At 41.0% G+C, this 24,870-nt stretch overlaps 1 protein-coding gene across 4 annotated transcripts in view; it reads right to left on the minus strand.

The window, feature by feature from the left end:
* Positions 1-24,870, minus strand: part of NXPE3 (neurexophilin and PC-esterase domain family member 3) — a 35,207-nt gene continuing 10,337 nt past the window's right edge. For 3 of the 4 annotated variants that reach the window (XM_031456412.2, XM_031456418.2, XM_031456424.2), the window contains 4 exons: positions 15,489-16,243; positions 11,696-11,769; positions 3,997-4,203; positions 1-1,473 (listed from right to left, as the gene is read on the minus strand). In XM_031456412.2, the coding sequence (XP_031312272.1) occupies positions 923-1,473; positions 3,997-4,203; positions 11,696-11,769; positions 15,489-16,243 (1,587 nt within the window). In that variant the 3' untranslated portion in view covers positions 1-922. Of the gene's footprint in view, positions 1,474-3,996; positions 4,204-11,695; positions 11,770-15,488; positions 16,244-16,828; positions 16,911-24,870 lie in introns of all 4 variants that reach the window. The other variant, XM_031456434.2, reaches the window with a different exon arrangement.

The following is a 24,870-nucleotide window of genomic DNA, read 5'->3' on the forward strand; positions in this document are numbered from 1 at the left end:
AATTTCTAATTTTGGTGTGCAATTCAAAATAAAAACCGAAAAAGAAACACTCGAAATTGATGGAAATAATTTCCACAACTTTATAACAAATAATAGCATTCTTTACATAAAAGTCAATTCTCAAAACCCTCAAACTTCAGAAAACAAAAATAAATTTCCTTTTATAGACTTCCCCTTTCCAGTTCCAAAAGTATTATTTTAGAATAAGTATACATGATGTAAAATTCAGCTGAATCAAGTAAGTAACAATCACCCAATGCAAACATCAGCTCTATGCACAGATTTTATATATACTGCTTTCGTATTTCCCTTCTGCTGCTTCTCTAGATAAAAGCAGGACATTGTAAATACTCTCATTAGAAAATTCTGACCAAGAGCACTGGCCTTTTCAAGTAATTCAGAAAAAAAGTGGACCGTCAAGAGAAACCGCTGAGACACAGCAGTCTTCAGTGTGTCACAGGAACCACTGACTCTAAGCCCCGTTCGTTCACACCCGCTGAAGATGGACCGATCGTGCTGTTCATGAAGATGTGCTCCGATTCCTTTACCAGATAGGCCACAAACACTCCTCTGCCAACCAAACTTTTCCCTTCCAATTAGGTCGGAACATTTTCCACACTTCTTAGCACAGTATTATCTCCTCCCAGGAGAAAGCGAGTTCAAGCACACTTATTAGCATCTTTGGTTAAAAGGGCAATATACTGTGTAGATGCTGTTAATAATGGTTCTCCAATGGCTACGTCAAGATTGGAAAAAATACTATAGGTAGGTAGATACGAATAATCTGCATTTTCTAAGCTCCTTACAAGTCATTATATAAAGTCCAGCTCTTTTTTAAATTTTGTTCACCCATAAACTTTCTGTAGTGCAGGTGATAAAGAAGGTCACTGAATGTGATTCCTCCAGTCCCCTCCAGGGCAGGCTAGGTCTCCAGGGGGCACACAAAGGATAAGAACATGTCCAGTTGGTTCTTCACAATAACTTCATCTGGATGTAGCTTGTGGGGTAGATAATGGGCCAAGGTCATCTCCCAGGCATCGACGAGATACACTCCAACCCCTGAGAACATCTTCCGAAGGACGGTGTCCAGCTGGAAGTTATACCAGTCGCTGTTGAAGAGGCTCACTTCAGGTCCCAGCTCCTGGGCATTAGCTGTCCGTATGACGACCACGGTCTTAGGGCTTCGATCCAGGAGCTGGACCACAGCTCGACGGATGTTCCTGAGCCGCCGGATATACACTTCCAAGGGGAAGGTGCTGAAATGAGACCACACAGCTATGGCAACCACTGTGTTCTTCCCTCCCACAATGCCATTCAGCTCATTTGCCACATATCGGAGGTCATTGCTAAAGACGGTCGTGAAGCGGATCGGTGGGCCGTGGCAGCGGTATTTGAGCAGGATGTTGTGCTTCTGGTCCACCGCAAGAAAGGGACCCACATTCTTGGGACTACCCAAGTTAAATTCCACTAAATCTGAAACAAGGAAAAATCAGTCATAAAAATGTTCAAACAAAGGTACTCAGGCAAAATTGCAAAAAGATACTTGCATAAGACCCTTCATTGTAGGACTTAATTCTTCGAGTTCCCTTTGATGTATATTTGGGTTTGATACTATGTAAAAGAAAGAAAAAATTCTATACATATTGCTATGGAGTAAAACACTAAAGTAGGGGGAAAAATGTTCAAACCAAAATATTTTGATTATTCTTTACTTAGTGGCTTCAAAGAACAGTTTTTAAAAGTACAACAATAAAAGGTGCAACACAAATATAAAGGGAATCCCTATGTCACTTCACCTTGGCCCCCCTGGCTTCAATGGACCCTTATTCTAACACACTTATTATCTAAATCACTCCATAAGCACGGCATTACATGTTATATCATCAGCGGACAGTCTGTATCTCAGAAACAAAAGAACCCGTTTACCTCTATTAGGCCTAGAAATCTTCCTGTTGGCACTAATTGTTGAATATTTTGAAAACAATTTGACATTTACACATTATTGTTCTAACACACAAATATTATTTCTTCCAGGAAAAGAACTGTAACTTCTGTTTTTTTACAAACACATAATAGTAACCAAAAACATCTTTTTGCAATAAGTAGAAGAAGTGAACAATCCTGGCTTTTATTTACTTTGAATTTCACCCTATGGATGGAAAATTATGTGAATGTCTTAGAGAACTTCTCTCCCTGTCATAACAAAGACAGCAGCACAAGTCACAATTCCCTTCTCTCTCTCCCCTTTATCCAAGTTGTGTTTCCAAGTCCCGCTCCTCTGAAATCTTCTGAAGATCCCAGGAAGCAGTGCATTATTCTCCCTTATTACTCCTAAAAAACACTGTACAATTCATCACTTAACATTCACGCCATGAGGAAAGACGGTCTCTCTCATACCCCTAAAAATTCCTATAAGTGCCTATAAATTACAGAGAACAGATTAAGTAACTTTAGGCAACCCAACTATATGAATATTTCCTAAGCACCTACTCAGTGGCAGCGCTATTGTGCGAAAAGCTAGCAGTGCTCAGATGGGTAGGTCACTGCGCTTGTCCTCAAGGAGTTTAAGTCAATTCTGAAAAAGTAACATCTCTTAAGGGTTAAAGTTAAGGTGTCACTTTTATCATCATTGGTCCTAGGCTCCTCTTCTAGTTTCTCATACCTAATTCATTACTACTTAGCAATTGGCCCCACTTAAGCTGAATAAAAATTCAACCCACCATTCTCTCTTTTGATTAAGATTAATCACCAACACAGGGCTTTATCGGGCGAAAATCTGTCTGCAAAGGGTATGGTGGAAATGATCAAGAAACTCAATGTGATCACTGCTATGAAAGGAAATACCAAGCTACGTCATTAGAACTTAAGAATCAGGCAGCTACGACTCCTGGAGGGCCCTGCCCAGCCAGCGCCAAACCGTGCCGAGCATTGGGTCTCACAAATTCTTTCCCTTCTCCTGATTTTTAACTTATACTTTATCAGCTGGAACTCAACTATCTCTGTTTCAATAAAAAACAGCAAAATAAAAATGGAATTAACTTATTACTTTTGGGGGTCATGTCTAAATTCTCCTTTCCTTTCAAAAATCAAATTGGAAGTAAGTCGATGTAATAAAAAAAAAAAGAGAGAAAAGAAAAACATCACACACAACAACTCACAACAAACCATGGAATTTGCTTTATGAAAAGCCCTGTCCACAGTTAGCCACCAAAAAGAGTTCCCACAGAACTATTCCTCAGCTCTCTAAACTGTCAGCGGGATCTTTAGTCCTGCCACCCAGGATCCACCCCTCCTCATTCCATCCACACTCCCGCTGGGAAGAGGAAAAGGTCCACCATGAGTAAGGGATGACCCTCAACGAGCGGGGTTTTATTCTGAGTCTGGAGAGCCACCCCAAGCCCAGCAGTGAGGCCAGGGAGCTAGGAAGGCTGGACTGAGCAGACTCCCTTGCCAGGAGCCAGCCCCATCTCAGAGTCACACCAGTGGAAGGCCCGACGGATGACACAGGGATGGCTCTGCTGCACTGATGCGTGAATACGGACTACACTTTGGCTGCTTCCTTCCAGTTAAATCTACTATAAACTTAGAGGTGGCCCAAACAGAACTAGAAAAGAAACAACTGGAAATGTTCACCTTTATTTTACATCCCAGAAGGTGAGACGTGAAAGACACCTGGGAAGTGACAGTGTCCAGCTGCCTCACCTCACACGTGGAGAAGTGAAGCTCTGAGAAGTAAATGACTCGCCAGCATCACACAGCTAATCAGTGACACGAATTCATCCAGCAGCACCCGGTGCGTTCATCAATCCGTCGCAACCGCACCACTGATCGGAAACTCTCACACATCTCTCCAGGGTTAGGATACCTCTCAGTCCAACAGAAAGTAACTGCTGCCTCTTCTGACGTCTTTCTTCAGGAACCAGAGTGAGTCTGCTTTTTTCAGAGCTGATTCTGTACATGTGGGAAAGAGTTATGAAACAAAAACGAAGTACTAACCTGGAACAAACGTAGTGAGGTATTCAAACCACTGCCTGATGGTCGAGTCACCAAATAAATACACCACTTTTCTCTGTAAGCATTCTGTAATGTTGTCGGGGTCATTAAACTGGCGCATCTTAAACTTTCTGGGCCTCCACTGATCTTTGTAATAATAACCAGAAGGAAAAGTTCCCGAGCCTTGAAATAGTTCCAGGTTGTTGGCTTCTGGGGGGAGGGGGAGGAAAAAATAAGATATTCTGAAATTCTTCTCCAATGAACCATACATGAAAATTGTTATAAGGAACACAATTATGCCCCTGTGTTTGTTAGCCTGCTGGCGTAAGGGTAACATTTCCTGCAGTCATCTCAAAGAAAGCCCAGACTTTCCCCCTCCTACAAAAAGGTCTTCTTTGCATAAAAAATGAGAAGATGTGAAATGGGTGTGAGGGTGTTGGAGGACAGAAGGGGAAAGGGGACTCTGAGCATTCCCTCTGATTATGCAGGTTATCGAAGCCAAAAATAAAGGCAGGCAAAAACCAGGGAAAAGTGTAGATCTAAGCATCGTCCAACATTATCCCTGAACAGAAAGGTTTCTCCTCCAAATACCTGTGAGGTGAGTAGCAGCTTAAACTCACACTTTACATGTGCATAGTAATATTAGCCCACTCTGTCTCAGCCCATTAAAAAGAAAGTTTTAATCCATGGGTCCTACAATCAGATATTAATTCAGAAACCCACCAATGAATACAGAAAACAAACCAATAACATACAGTCTAAAGAACTGCTCCTCCAGTACAAAAGGTTCAGCCGTCCTTATGCACAACGAACAGTATGTAAAATGCAGCAGCAGTGTGTACGCACGCTTGTAGCCTCGCTGCACATAATGACACAAGCGCCAGGACACCTTTCAGAGGGACAGTCAACACTCTCCTGCCCTAACACCTCCCTCAGAAAGTGCCACTGTGGAAACAGCACGCTTTACATGCTTCAGATCAAACAGGGATGGCGAATACTTCTTGCGAGTTTTACTTTGCACCACTGTTCTGAGCAATTAAAAGTATCACTTCATATGCTGCTCAGCATAGCCCTTTAAGGTAAATCCTATTATTATCCCTACCATTCAAAACAGTTAAGCACCTTGAGCTCAGCCCCAGAGCTAGTAAGTAGCAGATCCAGGACCTAATACAAGCAGGTGAGGCCCCAAGCCCATGCTCTCAGCCACGGTGCTACGTCGTCTCTCAAAACACAAATGTTTATAGGTATCAGCCATTTTCTTTTTGGCTTTTTTCCTGAAAGCGTACACTTACTCATTTCTAACACTTATTATTCAAATCTACAACCTCTAAAAAACCACCAATCATTTTATATCACTTCCTTACATACCCCAAGATTCAAACCTTCATTATAACCCAGTAATTCTACAATCTCACCTGTTAAACCACAATTCAAGATCCAAATGCTCATGACTCAGAAATTTAAGTGAATCTCCTATTTGACTGTTTGCAGCTTATTTGACTTCTTGATATTATCTGTATTACTCAAAATTATTTTGGTTTTATTCCCTTCAAAGAAGATACCCTATTTGACAAATAGTGCATATTTAATCTTTTCTCTTAGGTATCTAATTCTTTGCAGGTCCGGGGACTAAATTGAAAAATAAATAGCATTTTAAAATCTTTTCTACCAAATGTGATTATCAAAGAGAAGTGAGGGGTAGGGTAAACATCTGTTTGGCTTATTCAAAAACAGTTTCTCAACATGTTACCAAGTGTGGCTCTACCACGTCACCACATCTTGCCCAAGTGCCTCATTATATCTGCACGTCAAGGCCACACAGACCAGACAGCTCCGGGGCTGACACCTGGGGCCCCAAGGAAACGTTCACTGAAATGTGAATTAAAAGTGATTTTGAAGTTACAATTTTTAACCAGGTTAATTCAGTAGACTCAGCTATTCTATGTCAAATAAATGTTACCAAAAAATGGATATATCACACAGGAAACAATTACCATTTCCATTCAAATGTTAATTATATTTATTATCAGAATTAAGTCAAGCAAGCAAATCAATTACTGAACCTGACATTACATTCTTTAAACATGCAGCACTAGATGAAAATATTTTTAAAGTGAAATGTGTGTACCTACATTGCCCTGTTATGGTCAGCTGGGACAAAAACATTTCCTGATTAATGTGGTATTAAAGCAGTCTGAAGTTGTTTAGAAAGTCAGCGTTTCTTGGAACTCAGAATGCATTTTCAAATAAGATCTGACATATGAAAGTCTCTTAAATCCATAACATAATCCTTAATGTACTTAACATGTGGAATAAAAATAATTAAAAACAAAAATACATTATTACTCAATTTTATGGTTATCTTAAATATCAACGGTGAAGGAAGTTTACATGGAGGCAGTTGTAAAAGTAGATATAAAGATCTTAATGCAAAATCAGAAAGAATAGTTTTGATTATTCGCAAGTAACGTCCCTGCTTCTCTGAAATGTCTTGGCTTCTCTTTGAAGCCCACAGCTTACATTGTCCTCTAAAGGGCATCATCCCATGTCATCCATCAGCCATAATGAGGGCCATCTGGGCCTCGAATGGGACAAAATAAGAGAGAAAAGGCAGAGATCAATTTCCCTAAACTATCCAGAAACAGCAGGATGAGAGGGATACCATGCAAATTAAGGGTGGGAGGTGTATGTGCACATGTGCGATACAGGTCCCTTAACTTCATGGTGTGGAATTACCCACAGAACAGTACAGGGCAGGTCAAAGTGGGGTACATGGTTCATAAGGGGAAAGAAAGACACGACAGAGAAGACATGGAGGTGAACAACTCCTTGACCAGGGAACACGGGCGGCACAGGAATGCCGCCTCAGGAGATAAGGAATGAGGATAGAGTGTCAAGCTGTCTGGGTACACCCTGCCGAGTGCTGGGAACACAAGGAGGTCCCAGCTACACAGCAATTATAGTGGCTTGAGGCCAAGTTTACCCTTGAATTCCCCCTACAAAACCCTGGGAATTTGATTTTTTTTTTTCTTTATATTTCAGTTGCTCAAAGCTAAGCATTTCACGGAGGAAAGCCAAGAATGCCACATAAGGTAGAAATACCTGTGGATACAGAGAATGTTGGAAGGGACCTCAGAGGACAGCTACTCCGGTACCTCTTACAGGTGAAGGAAGCAAGTCACAGAGTGACTCAGAAGGCTGAGGAGACAGGCTACGTGGCCGAGGCAGTACCGTTTACAGACACATTCACCTCGCTATGGAAAGAGTTGTGGGGGTGGCCTTCCTCTCCCCAGGGGGATCAGCTTGCTAGATGTCATACGTAGGATATAAGTCCTTCGGTTTTCTAAGTTAACTGGGCCCAGACCTTGGTTTCGTTATCTATAAAATGGGTAAACTACTAGTTATTTTGAAGAGTCACTGTGAAAATTCAATTACACAATAGTGTGAAAGCCTGTTTTTAACAGTAAGGGGCTATACTGGAGTGCTGGAAACATTCCATATCTTGATCTGGGTGGTAATTTATTAGTTTTCTTTTGCTATGTAACAAATCACCACAAGCTTAATGGCTTAAAAACAAGGGGTATTTATTTCCCCACAGTACTGCAGGTCAGGAGTCGGGCATGCGGGTTCTCCGCTCAGGGTCTCACAGGTGGAAATCAGGGTGTCAGCAGGGCTATGATCCTTTTGGAAGGCTCTGGAGAAGAATCTGCTTCCAAGCTCGTGGAATTTGTCAGCCAAATTTGGCTCCTTGTGGTTACAAAACTGAGCTTCTCATCTCCCAGCTGCCTGTCAGCCAGGGACGCCCTTCAGCTCTTAGAAGCTGCTACATTCCTTGCCCCCATGGCCTCCTGCATCTTTAAAGCCAGCAACAAAGAAATCTCCCTCACACAGACGCCTTCTCACACTTTCAATCTCCTTCTCAAAGAACCTGGTCCCTGTTAAGGGCTATCTGACTCGGTCAGATCTACCCAGGATAATCTCTCCTTTTTTAAAGCCAACTTTGTCACAGAATTGAAGGGAAGGGTGTATGTGGGAAGGGAAAGGCATGCATCACTGGGAGTCACCTTAGAACTGACCCTACCTCAGTCACAAAGATATGCACAGACATAAAACTCCATTGTACTATATGCTTATGATCTGTGTGCTCTATTGTATATAAGATATATTTCAACAGATAAAAATAGTAAAAAGCTACAAAGATGTTAATCTGTTGCTATCAGATCTAGACCTATCCTAACTTTCAGTAAGCTCCCCACAAAATATGAGCTGTAGTTTGATTGTTGATGAGGTTTGAGGCCATCAAGGTCCCTAAGCCATTAGGCTATGATGGTTTGAGGACAACAGCGCAGGTGATTATGGAAATTCAGCCATGATTCTGGCACTGGGAGGGCCTGGCAGGAATCAGGGGCTTGCCCTTGACAAGGTAAAGCTGTGTTCCCTTGCTGGAATTCTCCCCATGCGTGGGGGGTGGCAATCTCAAGCAATCCATCAGACTCTAAAAATGCAAATGTACATCTTAGAACAACTTTACCTTGTGTGCAACCAATTAATTAATACACAAATAATGAAATGTCACAGAGAAAAATAAAACCTTCAAAACATAAGGTTCATAGCTGTAAAGACTATAAACACTTACAAGGCTAGGGCAAAGAAAACACAAGATGGACCTGAAATACTTTGTGGTGCCAGAAAGTAAGAAAGTGCTCAAAAAAAAAAGTAAAAAATTCAAAAAAAGGATGAGTATGTCAAAAGGACACAGAAGCCAAACTGGAAAAGTTCCCAATTTGCAAAGCTGGAACAATATGAGCAACAACTGAGTTGGATTATAGCCCAAAGCATCAAACCGTCATGAGTCTCTATGGATATAATCAAATAAATGGTAAAGAAGAGACATCTCCTCCTTGCAGAAAAATTCCAATTAATAAATGTCTTAAGAATGAGAGATACAGCAAGTCACCATTAGGACACCGCAGAAACAACCACTGCGGGCAAGGTCTACTGAGTGCCAACACGAGGGGATGAAAATTTAAGCAGAAACAGAATGTTTACAGTCCCTGTCTTAATTTCCTGTGGCTGCTGTAACAAGTCACCACAAATTTCGTGGCCTAAAATGACACAGACTTATTCTCTTACAGTTCTGAAGGCTGGAAGTCCAAAACCAGTATCACTGGGCCAAAAGCTCTCTCTGGAGGATCTAGGGAAGATCTTGTTTCCTGCCTGTGCTAGAGCTGTATTCTGTGGCTCACAGTCCCTTTCTCCATTTCTAAAGCCACTGTCATGGCATCTTCAAATCTCTCTCTGCTTCTATCTCCCGTCTTCTGTGTGAAGTCTCTCTCTGCCTCCTCCTTAAAAGGACACTTGTGCTTGCATTTAGGACCCACTCAGACAATCCAGATAATCTCTCCCCATCTCAAAACCCTTAACTTAATCACATATGCAAAGTTTCTTCTGCCAAATAACATTAACAAATTTGAGGGATTAGGATCCGGATATCTTGGGGGCCATTTTCAACCTACCACAGTCTCAAAGTATCTCCCCAGAATACTGAGTAAACACAAAGATTAAAATAGTAAGCTTACAGTGGAAAGCCCAGGCAGGTACCACTTTAACCAAGTGGTCAAGGTTTGCTAACATCCTTAGCAATACACATCATGAGCCCCCTTAAAAGGGTACAATATCATTTCTGTCCTATTCTTCCCAAAAATGCATAACCTCATTCCAATCATAAGAAACTATTAGACAAACCCAAATTTAGAGAGATTCTAAAAAATACCTGATCAGTGCTGTTCAAAAGTGTCAAAATCACGGAAGACAATAAGGGACAGAGGTCTGTCACAGAGGGAAGACTAAGGAAATGTGGAACCAAATACAGTGTGAGAGCAACACTGGATTCTGGAACAAGAAAGGGGGACATTAGTGGAAAAACTGATGAAATACAAATAAAATCTATTGTTAAAATAATAACATTGTATTGATGTTAAATTCTTAGTTTTGATAAGTGTTCTGTGATTTCTTAAGATGCATAAGGGAAACTGGGTAAAGGCAACCACGGAGCTTTGTACTATTTCTATAACTCTTACTTAAGTCTAAAATTATCCGAAAACAAAATATTGTTTAAAAAGTACGAAGGGAAATGACTACACTTCAATAAACATATACATATATACCAAAAAAAAAAAAAAGTACAACGAGAACAGAGGAATGGAGGGAGGCAGGGACGTAAAAAGGAAGAAATGAAAGTAGGAAGAATGTGAGCCTTTTGTTTGGGATCTTTGAGTGCCCACTGCTGGTCACTAAGATGAACTTCAGTGAAGTTCCCCTAGGCTGGACTTTGATAACAATTGCTTTTCTCCTTCCTTCCCAATTATTTACCTGCTCCGAGATGATTTTCTCAAAGTCAGGCTACTCTGCTCCTACTGATTCATGGTTGCTTTATTCCTCTAAAAGTCCATCAAAAGCCTCACTAGTTACTGAATCTTTCTTGTCTCTAAACAGAATAGGACATCACAAACCCACAACCACTTCCTGGCTAAACCCTAAGACTTGACAGGTGCAAGTAAACCATGCAAAGCTCCTCCCACTGGCCATCCCACCGGCCAGCCGGGGACAACACAAGGTGGGCAAGCCAGCCAACCGGGGCTGTGGAGGAAAAGGACAGATGCAGCAGTGGGTTGGTGCCTGCTGAGGGGTCAGACGTGAGAGAGCGTGAGCGGTCCAGCACTACTGCGGGGTATTATGTCTACTAACATCTCGGCTGTGGGGTTGACGGCCAGGCAGGTAAAAGGTAAGCAACTTCTATTAACGACGTTTCACTTACGTATCCTTGAAAATTAGTAACTCACTGGGTTCAAGTAAATCAAATACAGCTCTTCACTAGGAAAAGACTGGGATTTCTTGTGACACATGACAGTAAAGACCAGAGATACAGACTGGTAGTGTCCTGCCTGCATACGGGCCACAGATACATTTTATTTACCCCACACAATATTTTTAAAAGTTTTGAATTGTATTGCCAATGCTTTGACATCTAGAGATACTACATTCGAAACTTAAAGAATTCCGTATTTTCAAAGGAGAAAAACTATAGATCTGGCCATACTAGGTCTCCATTTCTGCATGACAACAACACACAGGTACTGAGAGGCTGCCTCCTTTAGCTGGCCCCTGCTCTTGGGGTCCTTGACCACCACTCACACAAGACATGCATACGGCTAATAGCCACCCTGGTGTGTCGTGTACCTCGTCCCTATGGCATTAGTGTTCGCACGATCTGCTCTGTGGGATACTATATATGTGCTTTCAACAGTTAAAAGGGCCTCGTCTGCCATATGCATTTGATCTTAGCCAAAAGGCCGAGAAGTGATCACCTGTCATCTGCATCAGCCTCCTTAATTATGTTCCTCCTCTCTTTCTACTACAAGTCACTATAGCTAATTATATCCGCTCTGCAAAGAAAAAGCACATACATTTACTCTTCTGAATTTCTTTTATTTTTTTAAAACACCTTTATTGTGGCATGATTCCTGTACAGTAAATTTTCTCTTACTTTTAATAATATCCTGTATCAGTGGATCAGAATCATCTAGGTTTGTTAAAACAGTATTAAAGGAGAAAGGGTGGGCTTTGTAACATCAGTGAAACTACAGAGATTCAACATACTTAGCAAGAAAAACAACAAATCATCAAGCTCATTCCTTTTTACCTTTTATACTCCTGGGAATCACAGTCACCCAGTCAGGCCCACTGGAGTTGATTGGCATTTTGATATTGACACCACTTTAAGAGGAAGAAAAAGAGTACAAAGTTTAGATTCAGGAACATTTATTTCCCAATATGTATTTTTATTTCTAAATTTTTTAATGGACATGATTTCATAGAGCTTTATTAAGATGAAATATTCTTATAAATGTTAATCAATACGCTTGATAATTAACAAACTAGTTATAATAAGCATGTCATATGGATATATAAACTGAATAAGAATTACATAGATTCTTAATTTTTCTCTGCTTCACCCTTAGAGTTGCAAACTCCAAAATGACAAATTCTGTTCAAATTACTTACTTCCCCTTGACTCAGAGAATGGCTCGCCTGATGAGAATATCTATTTCATCATTACTTAGTTTTCAGGCTGCAAGTCTATGGAGCAGTAAGTCATGGGTCAGAGCAGTAAGCGGCAAGGCCACTTAGGCCTTGCCCAGAGTGGAGATGAGTCCTAAATGGGAACACCTGTCCCCAGGTACATGCTCATGCAGCACTCTGCTCATCGTTACTATGGCTCTGTAGGGTCTGTCCCCCCTACTAAAACATGTCCTCCTCAAAGACACGGATTGTGTCTCACTCGCCTTTTGTCTTCAGCACTCAGCACAGGCCCTGGACTAGAGTCCATGTTCAGGAAATATTTGATGGAGAAAAAGTGGAGGAGAATGGAGTCCAGGAGAAGTGTACTGAAAACTCTGTGTAACTATTCCAGAAACTGGGTCACAATAATTACGCCTCTTGCACTTAGACCAAAAACAAACAAACAAACAAAATGCTAACTTTCCAAATTTGATATGGGAACGTGCAGTTGTAGTATTTCATTTTATCAAAAGCCCATTCAAAACAGATTTGCTCTTAAATAATTCTTAAGCTTCTACTGTGTGCCAGGCACTACCCTAGATACCAAGGATGTAAAAGTAAACAAAACACACCACATCTCCTCCTTCGTGGCACTGGCATTCAAATGAGGGAGACAGACAAAAAATCAGGAAGGAAGGAATTACAGGATGCTATATCAGAGAATAAGAGAATTTCATAGATTTATAATGGTGACGTTTAATAGACAACATGACTTTAAGAGAGCACACATAAACTGCTCTCATGAACTTAGAGCTTTAAAAAGAAAACTTCACATCTCTGTAATTTTTCTGTAAAAATGTTTAATCTCAATCTAATCATGCAGAAACAATAAAGCAGAAAATCCAAATTAAGATACATTCAACAAAAACAGTGACATCAACATTGTCAATGTAAAAATGCAAAACAAGCTAGAAAATTCTTCTGGATTAAAGGAGATTAAAGAGACAATTAAATAGACTGTGTGATCATAGATTTGGTTAGTTAAAATAAAAGAGCTAGCTATAGAGAATATTCCTGGGACAACTGGAGAAACCTGAATATAGACTGCATATTAAATAATAACATTGTATCAATGATAAATGTCCCAAGTGTGATCACTGTGTTATGGTTGTATGTTGGAGAAAGTCTATGTTCCTAGGAGGTGCCTAGTCATGGGGTGCAGTGCCATGATGTCTGAAACTTACTCTCAAATGGCCTGAGGGGGAAAAATTATACACAGACACACACATACAGAAAGAAAGAAAGCAAGTGTGGCAAAACATTAACAATGGTGACTCTAGGTTAAAGGTATATGGGTGCTTAACTTTTGTTATTCCTGCAGTGTTTCTACAGATTTGAAGGGGTTTTTTTTTTTAATACAAAGTTAGAAAGGGAAAAAAAAGTACAAATCACACTAAAATAAAAGGTAAGCTTTTAATGTGATAAGCTCATTCTTTCAAAAGGAGTTCTCTTATGGGATCTTTTAAGCAAAATACTGTTGTTCTTTCCAAAACCAACACTTTTTTCCCCTTAATTAGTAAAGAACAAAGATTAGATCACTTTAATTATCCAACTGTCATTTGGGAACCAAAGCCCAAAGCTAAGCTTCTTATTCCTTTCTGAATTAAGCAACATTATGAGCCACCGAGGAAGAGCAGTGAAAATCAGTACCAGCTTAAAAATTCAGGCCATGAGCTCAAAATAGTACACTCAAAGACCCCTCAAATGATCTATTTAGATCTTTCCCTTATTCTTTTCAGTTAGCCTAATGCAAAATTTCAGATTTTTAACAGAGTAAACAATGCAAAAAATAAAATCAGTATCAGGATTCTGTCAAATATTATGCCACCTCAATCACTTCTCCCAGCAAACTTCCAGGTAAGGAGAGTCTTTTAATAACTCTACTACGAGGTATCAACAGCCAGCCTCATCCCCCACATACAAGTAAAGGCACGGGCAGACACTGCTTTATCCTTCGGGAGTAACGAGCGTTTTTTTGGTTTTAACGGTACCATTTAGTGTTACATTTTACACTAACTGAATCCTCTAACCTTTTCCCCACTGTTTTCCACGTGGAACTTCAGTAACTTGCGAGCTCTGCTTCCTCCTCTTCACTAAGCCACTAAATGGACTGACAACACAACTCTAAAAGGGTGAAACTGAACAGTCTTCATACAGAGGCAGAAAGTACACAGAAATGAAGCAATCTGCTCACAGTCATCGATAAATAGCGTGTCTAAGATCGGAACCGAAGAATAAAACTAGAGCCCTCCTGCACTGAGCCATGCAAAAAGCTAGGCGGCTCTCTCACAGAACAGTGCAGCAGCGCACTGGGAGTAGTGCTCCCTCTGCTGGCCTTCTCAGAGCACACATGAGCCCATCACATACATACTTCAACTGGACAGAAAGCTGACTCCAGGAAAAGCAAAAAAATCAGTGTTTTATTTAGAAGCTCCTATAGACCACACATCTTACATAGGAACTTTTCTCCCACCAAGGAATGAGTGGACATAGAGTAAAAGAATTTAGGGTGCCCAGATATATGCAACAAAAATCCCTCTCTACCAGGGAATGTATAAAAAGCATGTATTTCATTTCAAAATAAAAAACATGTTACGTTCTTTCAAATAATTGTATTTTTGACTATGTAACTTTTCTAACTTTTTATTTCTTAGGAATGTTATTTTATTTCAGAACCATGTAGAATGTTGAAGAAAATGGAAATTTTAATTCATACTGATTCTATACACTTCCTTCTGGACATTATTCCATATATTGATCATTATGAGGGAAAAGTTTTACATTTATCTTCAAAAAAACAGGAGTATGTACACAAGTCTGGAATAATTTCAACAGCTGTTAACTTAAAAAATACAGTTTGCTGTGGTATCCCTGGCTTCCCACGTTTATCACTAAATCCACTCAGCAATGCTACCACATTCACAGTCTTTTTCCTATCCGTAAATGTTCATATGATTTTAACAACAGGTAACATGTACGTCACTGGAGATTTTTTAAGTTTATGAGACATGAAGATAAAACACCGGCCTGACTATCAGATCTCTCTCTGCCCTATTCTTAGGTGTGTTTTTTTTTTTATCTGCTTTGTGAATAAGCGATGTTGCTTACACAGATATAGACATGCTATGCAGTTCTGAAGTGAAAGACAACGAAAGTAAAAGAACAAAAACTTAAGGTCTTTAATTTGAACTGAAATAAGCACACTAATCACAAATGTAAATCTTCAATTATTTTCTTACTCACCACCTCTCCTGAATTGGGGCAAGTTCAGAGAGATATAAGCAGCATATAACCAAAACACGAAAGTCTCCTACACGGGACAAGGACAATGGAAGGGGACTCTTAAATCACCCCCTAGAGCAAGGAGCACATACCTCTGGAAGAAAGCAGTTTCTGCAGCCGTTAGAAGGCCCTTCAGGTATCCGCCTTTGAAATGGTTAATTCTGCTACTGCACGGGAGCTTCTTTGGTTTGAAGCAGAACCAGGGCTCCCCAGTGTAGAGATCTGTAAAGTTGCACAGGGGAAGACCCCCAGGAAGACACACGTTGCACTCAGTAGTCTCAGAAATTCTCCCTGAACGGAAGAGACTCTTGAAATACACCCTATCTGGTTTCCCTTCCTGTAGGTGCTGAAGAACTCTGATCCCTTCGCTGGGGTGGACCAGAGATATGGCCACTTTAACTTTGCCTGGCCAGAGCAGAGTGAAAAAGACCTTGTAAAACCCATTCTGGTAGTCTACCACTCTGCCCACGGCCCCCGCCTGCAGCTTAGGAGAGTGGATTCTGGCCTGCAGGTAGTCTCCACCATACTTCTTGGGCTTTCTTTGAAAATCCTGTACATGAACCAGAACCTCTAGCTGGCTTCCCACCTTGAAGAGGGCTGCAGAGTTCAAGATGACGAAGTAGCTGGAAGAAGGGTCAGTGCTCTTCAAAAAGGGGACTGGGCCCACGTCAGGCACCTGCCACTGGAAGGCAGCCAGCAAGGAGTCCTCCTCCAGGCGCTCCTGGCTGGACAGAGTCTGGTGCTCATAGCCGCAGTACGGATTCCGGCTAACTCCTGTCAGCTGGGAGGAAACAAAGTGTCCACTACTGTCGATGAATGTGGCTGAAGCAGTCTCATGGTCCAAGTACTGAAGAGAAAGACACAAACAGCAGAAACCACAGCTATAATGAATCTCCTTATATTCAACCAAATAAATCTCTACTGCATTTTTAATTTTAATAAACCTTACTTGGGAAAACATTATTTCAAAAACCACAGCTCACTATTTTTACAGGTTCCCACAGTAAATATCAGAGAAAAATTCCCTTGGTGCTTCCAGAAAGAGAAGGGGAAAAGGACTCATTTTGAAATACAGTCGTCCCCTGTTATCCACAGGAGGTATGTTCCAAGACCCCCAGTGGATGCCTGAAACTGTGGGTAATAACAAGCCCTATATATCCTGCTTTTTCCTACACATATATGCCTATGATAAATTTTAATTTATAAGTTAGACATAAGAGATTAACAACAAAAACTACTAATAAAATAGAACAATTACAGCAATATGCTGTAATAGAAGTTAGGTGAATGTTGTCTCCCTCTCTGTCTCAAAATATCTTATTGTGGTGTACTTGTCCTTCTCGAGATGTTGAGATGATAAAACGCCTACGTGATGAGATGAAGTGAGATGAATGACGCAGGCACTGTGACATGGTGTCAGGCTGCTACTGACCTTCTGACCACACGCCAGAAGGAGGATCATCTGCTTCAGGTGATCCTGGACTGAGCCATGATGATGTCGAGGGCTGAGGGTCCTGGGTGGGACAGAGCAGGATGGCATGAGATTTCATCATGCTACCCAGAACAATGCACAACTCCAAACTGGTGAGCTGTTTATTTCTGGAATTTTCCGCTTAATATTTTCAGACCATGATTAACCACAGGTAACTACAACCACAGAAAGTGAAACTGCGGATGGGAAGACTACTGTATATCAGAGTATTCTGTTCTTCTTGACAAGGTCTGCCCTCAAGAAAAACTATGTGTTTTACCAGAGCCTCATCTCTTGGGGTTTTATCAGAGTCTAACCAAACTAGGGTAAGGGACAAACTCAGCTCCGGCCCATGCTAACCATTCCACCCAACTGAAGGACTGAAGGTAGGACTAAGAAGCAATTTTGAAGTTCTAGGCCCACTAAAGGACTGAGAAACCTAAGGCTGTAAAGCACTTCGCCTCCCTCACACCTCACCACCACACCACCGCGAGCCAATTTACTGGAGTTCATTTTACCCAGTACATCACAGCCAGCTTTCAACAAAAAATTACAAGATATACTAAAACATAGTTTGAAAACATAGATCAAATATCAGAACCAGACTCAGATATGGCAAGGATGTAAGAATAATCAGACTAGGAATTTAAAACAACTGTGATTTAAGACAACATGCAAGAACGAATGGGCAATGTAAAGACAGAGATAAAAATTCCAAGAAAGAATCAATAAGAACTGTCAGGCAGAGCAGAGAGGATTTTTAAGGAAGGGAAAATACTCTGTATGATATTATAACGACTGGCAGATATCCTTGTACATTTGTCCAAACCCACAAAATGCACAACACCAAGAGTGAATCCTAAAGTAAATATGGACCTTGGGTGATCATGATGTGTCAATGGAGGGTCATCCTTGGTAAAAAAAATGTACCATTCTGGTGAGTGATGATAGTAACGGGGAGGCCATGCATGTGTAGAGGCAGGAAGCATATGGTGAGTCCTTGTGATCCTCCTGCAGTGAAAGCCCCGTCAGTTGGCTTTTCTTTTCTGTAAGGCAAGTGCCTGACTTTCGCTGCCAAGACACCCACACGACTAGGTAAAGAGCCAGGCTCTCCCCTTGCCTCCAAGGCTTCTTTGATTTAGAGATCCTGGCTGACCTAAGTGATCATTTGGGCTGCTTGTTTTTCTCTTCCCATGCTTTAAGCTCCCACTCCTATGTTTTAAATTCACCAGTAAAGAGTAAATCCATGAAACCTGAGACCCCCTCCCTTGACCCCATTAAAAGCAGAACCCCGGGCCCATGCTCTCTTTTTCTCTACCCATAACCTTGCTAGGTGGCTTCAGGCTTGCCATTACCCGCCAGGACCGATGAGTAATAAACCCTGATCTTTTTTTCAGAGTTTCCTGATGGTTATTGCTGAGGACATCTTGCAATCATAATAAGAACCACAAAGGTGGGGGAGGGTATAGCTCAAGTGGTAGAGTGCATGCTTAGTATGCATGAGGTCCTACGTTCAATCCCCAGTACTTCCTCCAAGAATAAATAAATAAGTAAACTTAATTATACCTCCCAACCAAACAAAAAAAAAAAAGAACCACAAGGGCCGGTCCAGCCACAACATTGGTTATTGACAGGCTGAGACAGACACAGAACACTTCCTCTCAATTTTGTTGTAAACATAAAATTTCTCTTAAAAAAATTACTTGACTGGATAAAGAAGTTGTGAGATATATACACACACACACAATGGAATACTACTCAACCATAAAAAAGAATAAAATAACACCATTTGCAGCAACATGGATGGAACTGGAGATCATTCTAAGCCAGAAAGAGAAAGAAAAATACCATATTGTATCACTTATATGTGGAATCTAGGGGGAAAAAAAGTAAGACACAAATGAACTTATTTACAAAACAAAAACAGACTCATAGACATAGAAAACAAATTTACAGTTCCAGGGTGGGTAGGGGGTGGGAAGGGATAAATTGGGAGTTTGAGATTTGCAGATACTAACTACTATATATAAAATAGATAAACAACAAGTTTATACTTTATAGCACAGGGAACTATATTCAATATCTTGTAGTAACCTATGAGAAAGAACATGAAAAGGAATATATGTATGTATATGGATGACTGAAATATATATAATACATAAATATATATGTATATGTATGACATACACATATGAATGTGTATATATGCTGTACAACAGAAATTGACACATTGTAACTCACTGTACTTCAATTTAAAAAAAGCTCCAAATGGACAAAGAAAAAAAGATTATTAAAATAAAAAAGAATCAATCCATAGAGTGTACGTTAGACTTAATTACAGTTAGAGCAATAAAACTAAAGATTATAAAACCTGATGATGCAAAAGAAATATGATAGCTAACAGAGGTCAAATGTAAAATAACGCAGGAGCATTTTTTTTCTTCCTCACTTACAGGAAGGTGTTAAGATGTACTATCTATCTAGGAAAAGGAAAGGCCTAAATACAGTATCTAAAGTGCAGAAATAAAATAATTTTACAAATTTTGGAAGGAGAAATGTGTGACAAAGTGTGAGTTACCAGAAGACCTCACTTTTCATTACCTTAACTGGAGCAGTATTATCAACTCATATCTATTAAGCACCCAGTGCCGGACACTCTTTGAAGGACTTTACATAAGTCTTTCAATACAACATTCAAATTATCCCATGAGATAAGTCCTATTATTATGTCCATTTTATAGACCAGAAAACTGAGGCAGAGAATGGCTTAATAATTTGCTCAAGGTCACATAGGTTACAAGCAGCAAAACAGATTGAAACCCAGCAGTCTGACTTCAGGTCTGTGTTCTTAACCACCCACACTTCACTGCCTGGTGTAGAACAGTCAGGAGGTAGAGTGTGAAGGTGACAAATCAAGATAGAACTATGTAATGTGTAATCAGTGCTAACTACCCAAATAACTAAAAACTGGCCATTACATCAAAGAAACAGCACTAAGAGTGAAGACTGGGGAGGGAATTCAATTAGGTACTTAATGCCACTCTATTCTTTGAAGTGTTTTATATTTTTCATTCACTACTTTCTTTTTTTTTTTTTTTAACATTTTTTATTGATTTATAATCATTTTACAATGTTGTGTCAAATTCCAGTGTTCAGCACAATTTTTCAGTTATTCATGGACTTATACACACTCGTCACATTTTTTTCTCTGTGAGTTATCATAACATTTTGTGTATATTTCCCTGTGCTATACAGTGTAGTCTATTCTACAATTTTGAAATCCCAGTCTATCCCTTCCCACCCTCCACCCCCCGGTAACCACAAGTCTGTATTCTCTGTCTGTGAGTCTATTTCTGTCCTTTATTTACGCTTTGTTTTTGTTTGTTTGTTTGTTTTTGTTTTTGTTTTTTAGATTCCACATATGAGCGATCTCATATGGTATTTTTCTTTCTCTTTCTGGCTTACTTCACTTAGAATGACATTCTCCAGGAGCATCCATGTTGCTGCAAATGGCATTATGTTGTCAGTTTTTATGGCTGAGTAGTATTCCATTGTATAAATATACCACCTCTTCTTTATCCAGTCACCTGTTGATGGACATTTAGGCTGTTTCCATGTTTTGGCTATTGTAAATAGTGCTGCTATGAACATTGGGGTGCAGGTGTCATCCTGAAGTACATTTCCTTCTGGATACAAGCCCAGGAGTGGGATTCCTGGGTCATATGGTAAGTCTATTCCTAGTCTTTTGAGGAATCTCCACATTGTTTTCCATAGTGGCTGCACCAAACTGCATTCCCACCAGCAGTGTAGGAGGGTTCCCCTTTCTCCACAGCCTCTCCAGCATTTGTCATTTGTGGATTTTTGAATGATGGCCATTCTGACTGGTGTCATTCACTACTTTCTTAATAAACAGAAGGACAGATGAACAAATGGATGGGAAAAAGAGTTATGTACCTGCAAAATTGTAATTTGTAAGAAATGTATGTTTGGTCTTCATCTATAGTTCCTGGCTCACAGCTCCCAAAACCCTTTGAATTTCCTCAGTGATAAGAGCAATGGGAGCATCTTTGGCTGTAACATTCGGTTTTCTGTTCTCAGTTCCTGAAAACACTTTCAGAGCCTAAAGGGGAAATGGATGTCTTGTTATTCATAACAAGCTCCTTTCTACCACAACTGGGTTTATGTTAATGAGGTAGCTTTTGGAAAGCATCTGAGGATGGGGGCTGATTGTCAGGGGAACCAACCTTGATTAGAGGGTTGGAACTTTCAGTCCCACCCCTGACCTCCAGGAAAAGGAGAGTGGCTGGAGGCTGAATCAACCACCAATGGCCAATGACTTAATCAATTGTGCCTAAGGAATGAAGCCTCCATAAAAACCCAAAAGGATGGGGTTTGGAGAGCTTCCAGGTTGATGAACATATGGAGATTCAAGGAGGGTGGCTCACTCAGAGCATGGAAGCTCCCCACATACCTTGTTCTACACATCTCCTCCATCTGGCTGTTCCAGACTTATTGCTTTTTAAAATAAACCAGGAATCGTGTAAGTAAAATGTTTCTCTGATTTCTGTGAGCTGCTCTAGAAAATTAACTGAAGCCAAGGCAGGAGCCATTGGAACCTCTGGTCTATAGACAGTCAGTCAGAAGCACAGGTGACAACCTGGAATTACGACTGGCATCTGCAGGGGCAGGCTTGGGGGAGTCTTGTAGGACTGAGCCTTAACCTGTGGGACCTGACGCTGTCTCCAGATAGACAGTGTTGTTACCAAACCAAACTTGGGTCCACTTGCCTGAGCACAGTAAAGCCAGTCTTTTCAGTGGCTTGTGGGGAAGGAAAGGGCAGTGTTTATCGTAAGGTGCCAACAAGGAGTCCAGGGCAACTAATGCTCAAAAACACTAAGACTCCTGAATGCTTGTCAGGAGAGCACTTCTGAAGGCAAGGTGAGGAGGGGAGTCACAGGGTATGTGACCCGCTCGTGCACAGTGCCCTGACTGGTTGATGGCAAGGTAACAGGGTGGTGTCACAGGGATTAATGTTATCAATCCTCAGGCTCCAGTAGATCTGGGGGCTATGTGCTCATGGTCATCAAGTAGTTAATTTCTTCCATTTGGTGGGGATTTTAGCATCTGTAAAACAACTTAGGAAATGGGCATCAGATATTGCTACCTACATACTTCAGGCAGGAACTAAATATTCTGTGACTGCCCTATGGCTGACTAACTGTTTCCCTTGTTACCAGTTCTCCTGGCCCAACTGCTACTTTTTCACTACACATTCACATCCTTTCAATCATTAATTCTTGAGCCAGGCTTTCGTGACTCAGGGGAGGCTTAGGAGACTATAGCTTTCCTACAAATGAGAGGCAGGCAGAGGACACGGGGGTGTTAGAGCAGGCAGGTAACTAGGTATGAGCAGAGAAAGAGGGCCACAGGACAAATGGCAGGAAACCATACATCCTGTAAACAACAGGGGGTCCTTGGACAGAGAGAGAAACCTAGGAACCTCTAGACTAATACAAAAGCACACATTTTGGGATGATGAGTGTCCTGGAGGCAGATGAAGAAGGGTGGGAAAAGATGGGAATCTCTAGCGTTTGAACGTAACCTTTTGTTCGTTATGCCCTCATTACAATAAAATTAGCCCCGTAGGTTAGAAGTACCCATCACGTACCAACACCATGACACTTCTGATCCAGACTAAATGAGGACAAAAATCCCTCTTCCCCTCAGGAAGATGGAGCTGGGATAAAAATCAAAGATACGATCCCAAACCCCTCTCTCCTCAGTGAATATCCCACTTATTCATTTTTACACCCCATGTAACCAGCTTGCCAAAGAAACTCAGCAGAGCTGCTCACCTGGGTTTGCCCACTCTCCCCTTGAGAGCATCCTATCACTTAATAAATCCTTGCTTTGCTTTCTTGGCCTCTGCACCTTATCTCTGAATTCTTTCTGCTACGAGGCAAAAACCTACTCTCCAGTAACAGGGGGAGGGGTCTGTCCCGTGAAGGCCCCATAAGGTCCTGCTTGGCTACAGTGTCAGAACTGAGTTGAATCATAGGTTGCTCTGCCAGTGTCCAAGAATTGCCTGGTGGTGTGAAAAAAATGCTTCCTCCACACATTGGTACTGGTTGCAGAAGCTTTTGGGTACCTAACCCAGGAAACTCTTATCTTACATTACACAATAAGTTAAATTGCAAGGGAGAACAACAGCAAGGCAAAACCGAAAGTCACTCTCCTCAATAAACAGTATTAGCCATTACAAACCACTTAAGCAAGGCTTCAGGCTCCCCATCTATGCCAAACCACTTCAAAATCCTATACAAGGTAAACATAATCCCAAAGTAAAAATAATCCCAAAATACAGAAAGATTTTTAATGATCTTCTTAGATTCTGTATCTTATCCCTTTCATTTTATACTTACATCCAGACACTCTCAATTGAAAGAATTTGATTAGGTATCCTCATTTTAAAGGAATACATAGTAGTATTTGTTCATTAAAAAGGGTAATAATGACTTTGAAAATTTTCCTCTAGAAGAGCTGACCTCAGCATCATGACGTGGCATAAGACACTCCTCCTTTTCTGTTTCCCTTTTTAACAACAAATTAGGCACCCATCCACAAACAGAAGTGCCTCTGTGGGAACCGTGGGATCCCGCACCATGCACCAAGGGGCCTAGGAGGACTCTCAGCCACATGTGTATCTGCTAATAGATAAAAGGTAAGTGCAGACTGCAGAGCCAGTGACCTCGCCCCAACCCCTCTTGGCCACAGTCAGGGAAAACCTGGAGTGTGCTGACCAACAAGCGAGAAAGAAGTTTTGGAAATCTAGCCTTCCAAAAGGGAAATTCCAGAAAGGAAAAAAAAAAACAAAAAACAGGTTTGGATGCAATGGAGAGGGTAAGAGGAACTTTGCCAGCACTGTCGCTCCCCCAACATAACAAGCCCAGGGCTGAATCATCCAGCAGCATCCTCTCCCAAGAGGGAAAAGGAGAGTGGTGAGTTAGTGTCCAGCTACCCCCATTCAGAGAAACCCATTTAACTCCAGCAGCACCCAGAGGACTTTAGTGGGACCTCCAAGACTGGTGGGAGGGAAGAGACCAGGAAAGAGGCAGATAAGAATAACAAAGGGCATTGAAGGCACACAGTCCCTGCTAACTGCGTTCAGGACTTTAGCAGGAAATCCACCCATGAGCCTGTGGGAGAACCTCACCCAACAATCTCCCCACAGAGCCCACCAGCACCCCCAACACCCTGAGTGCTAAATCCACACCTCCTCCCATTCTGCAACCAGCTCTTTGTGTATGCTCCCACATGAGGCAGCAGGTGAGACTGCTAAACAGAGCACTATCAGAAAAACAGACCAGGATCTGTGGGCAAGGGAGAAACACAAACTTGAGCTATAGTACCACCTTCTGGAAAACAAAAGATTATCAGCAGCCAGCCTGTTGGGGTGTAAAAACCAGAGGAGACATGAAAGTTTGAGAACTGTGCCACTAGAAAAAGAAAGATATATGAAGCAGGTATACCCATACAAGGGCAGAAAAAACAGACATAATAGGACTGATGAACAGTTTACCTAGTAAGATATGAAGAGGTGTCTGCTACTTCAGATGTGAAAGCAGCAACACAAAACCACAAGGAACATAAAGAATCAAGGAAGCATGTCATCACCAAAAGGTAACAATAATCCTCCAATAACCAAGCTCTAAGGTACAGAACTTAGCGACCCAGATGAGAAAGAATTCAAGATAATTACTGAGAAACTCAGTAAGCTACAACAAAACATGGACAAACAATTCAATGAAATATATGAACAAAACCAGAAATTTACAAAGAGACAGAAATCATAAAGAATAAGGCAATGAAATTCTAGAGCTGAAAAATTCAATGAATAAAATAAAAAATGCAACATAGAGCATCTACAGCAAGGGAGATCAAATGGAAGACAGAATAAGTGAGCTGGAGGACAGGAACTTTGAAATAAACCAATCAGAAGATAA

Source organism: Camelus dromedarius, chromosome 2 (genome assembly GCF_036321535.1).
Source record: "Camelus dromedarius isolate mCamDro1 chromosome 2, mCamDro1.pat, whole genome shotgun sequence".
NCBI lineage: Eukaryota > Metazoa > Chordata > Mammalia > Artiodactyla > Camelidae > Camelus > Camelus dromedarius.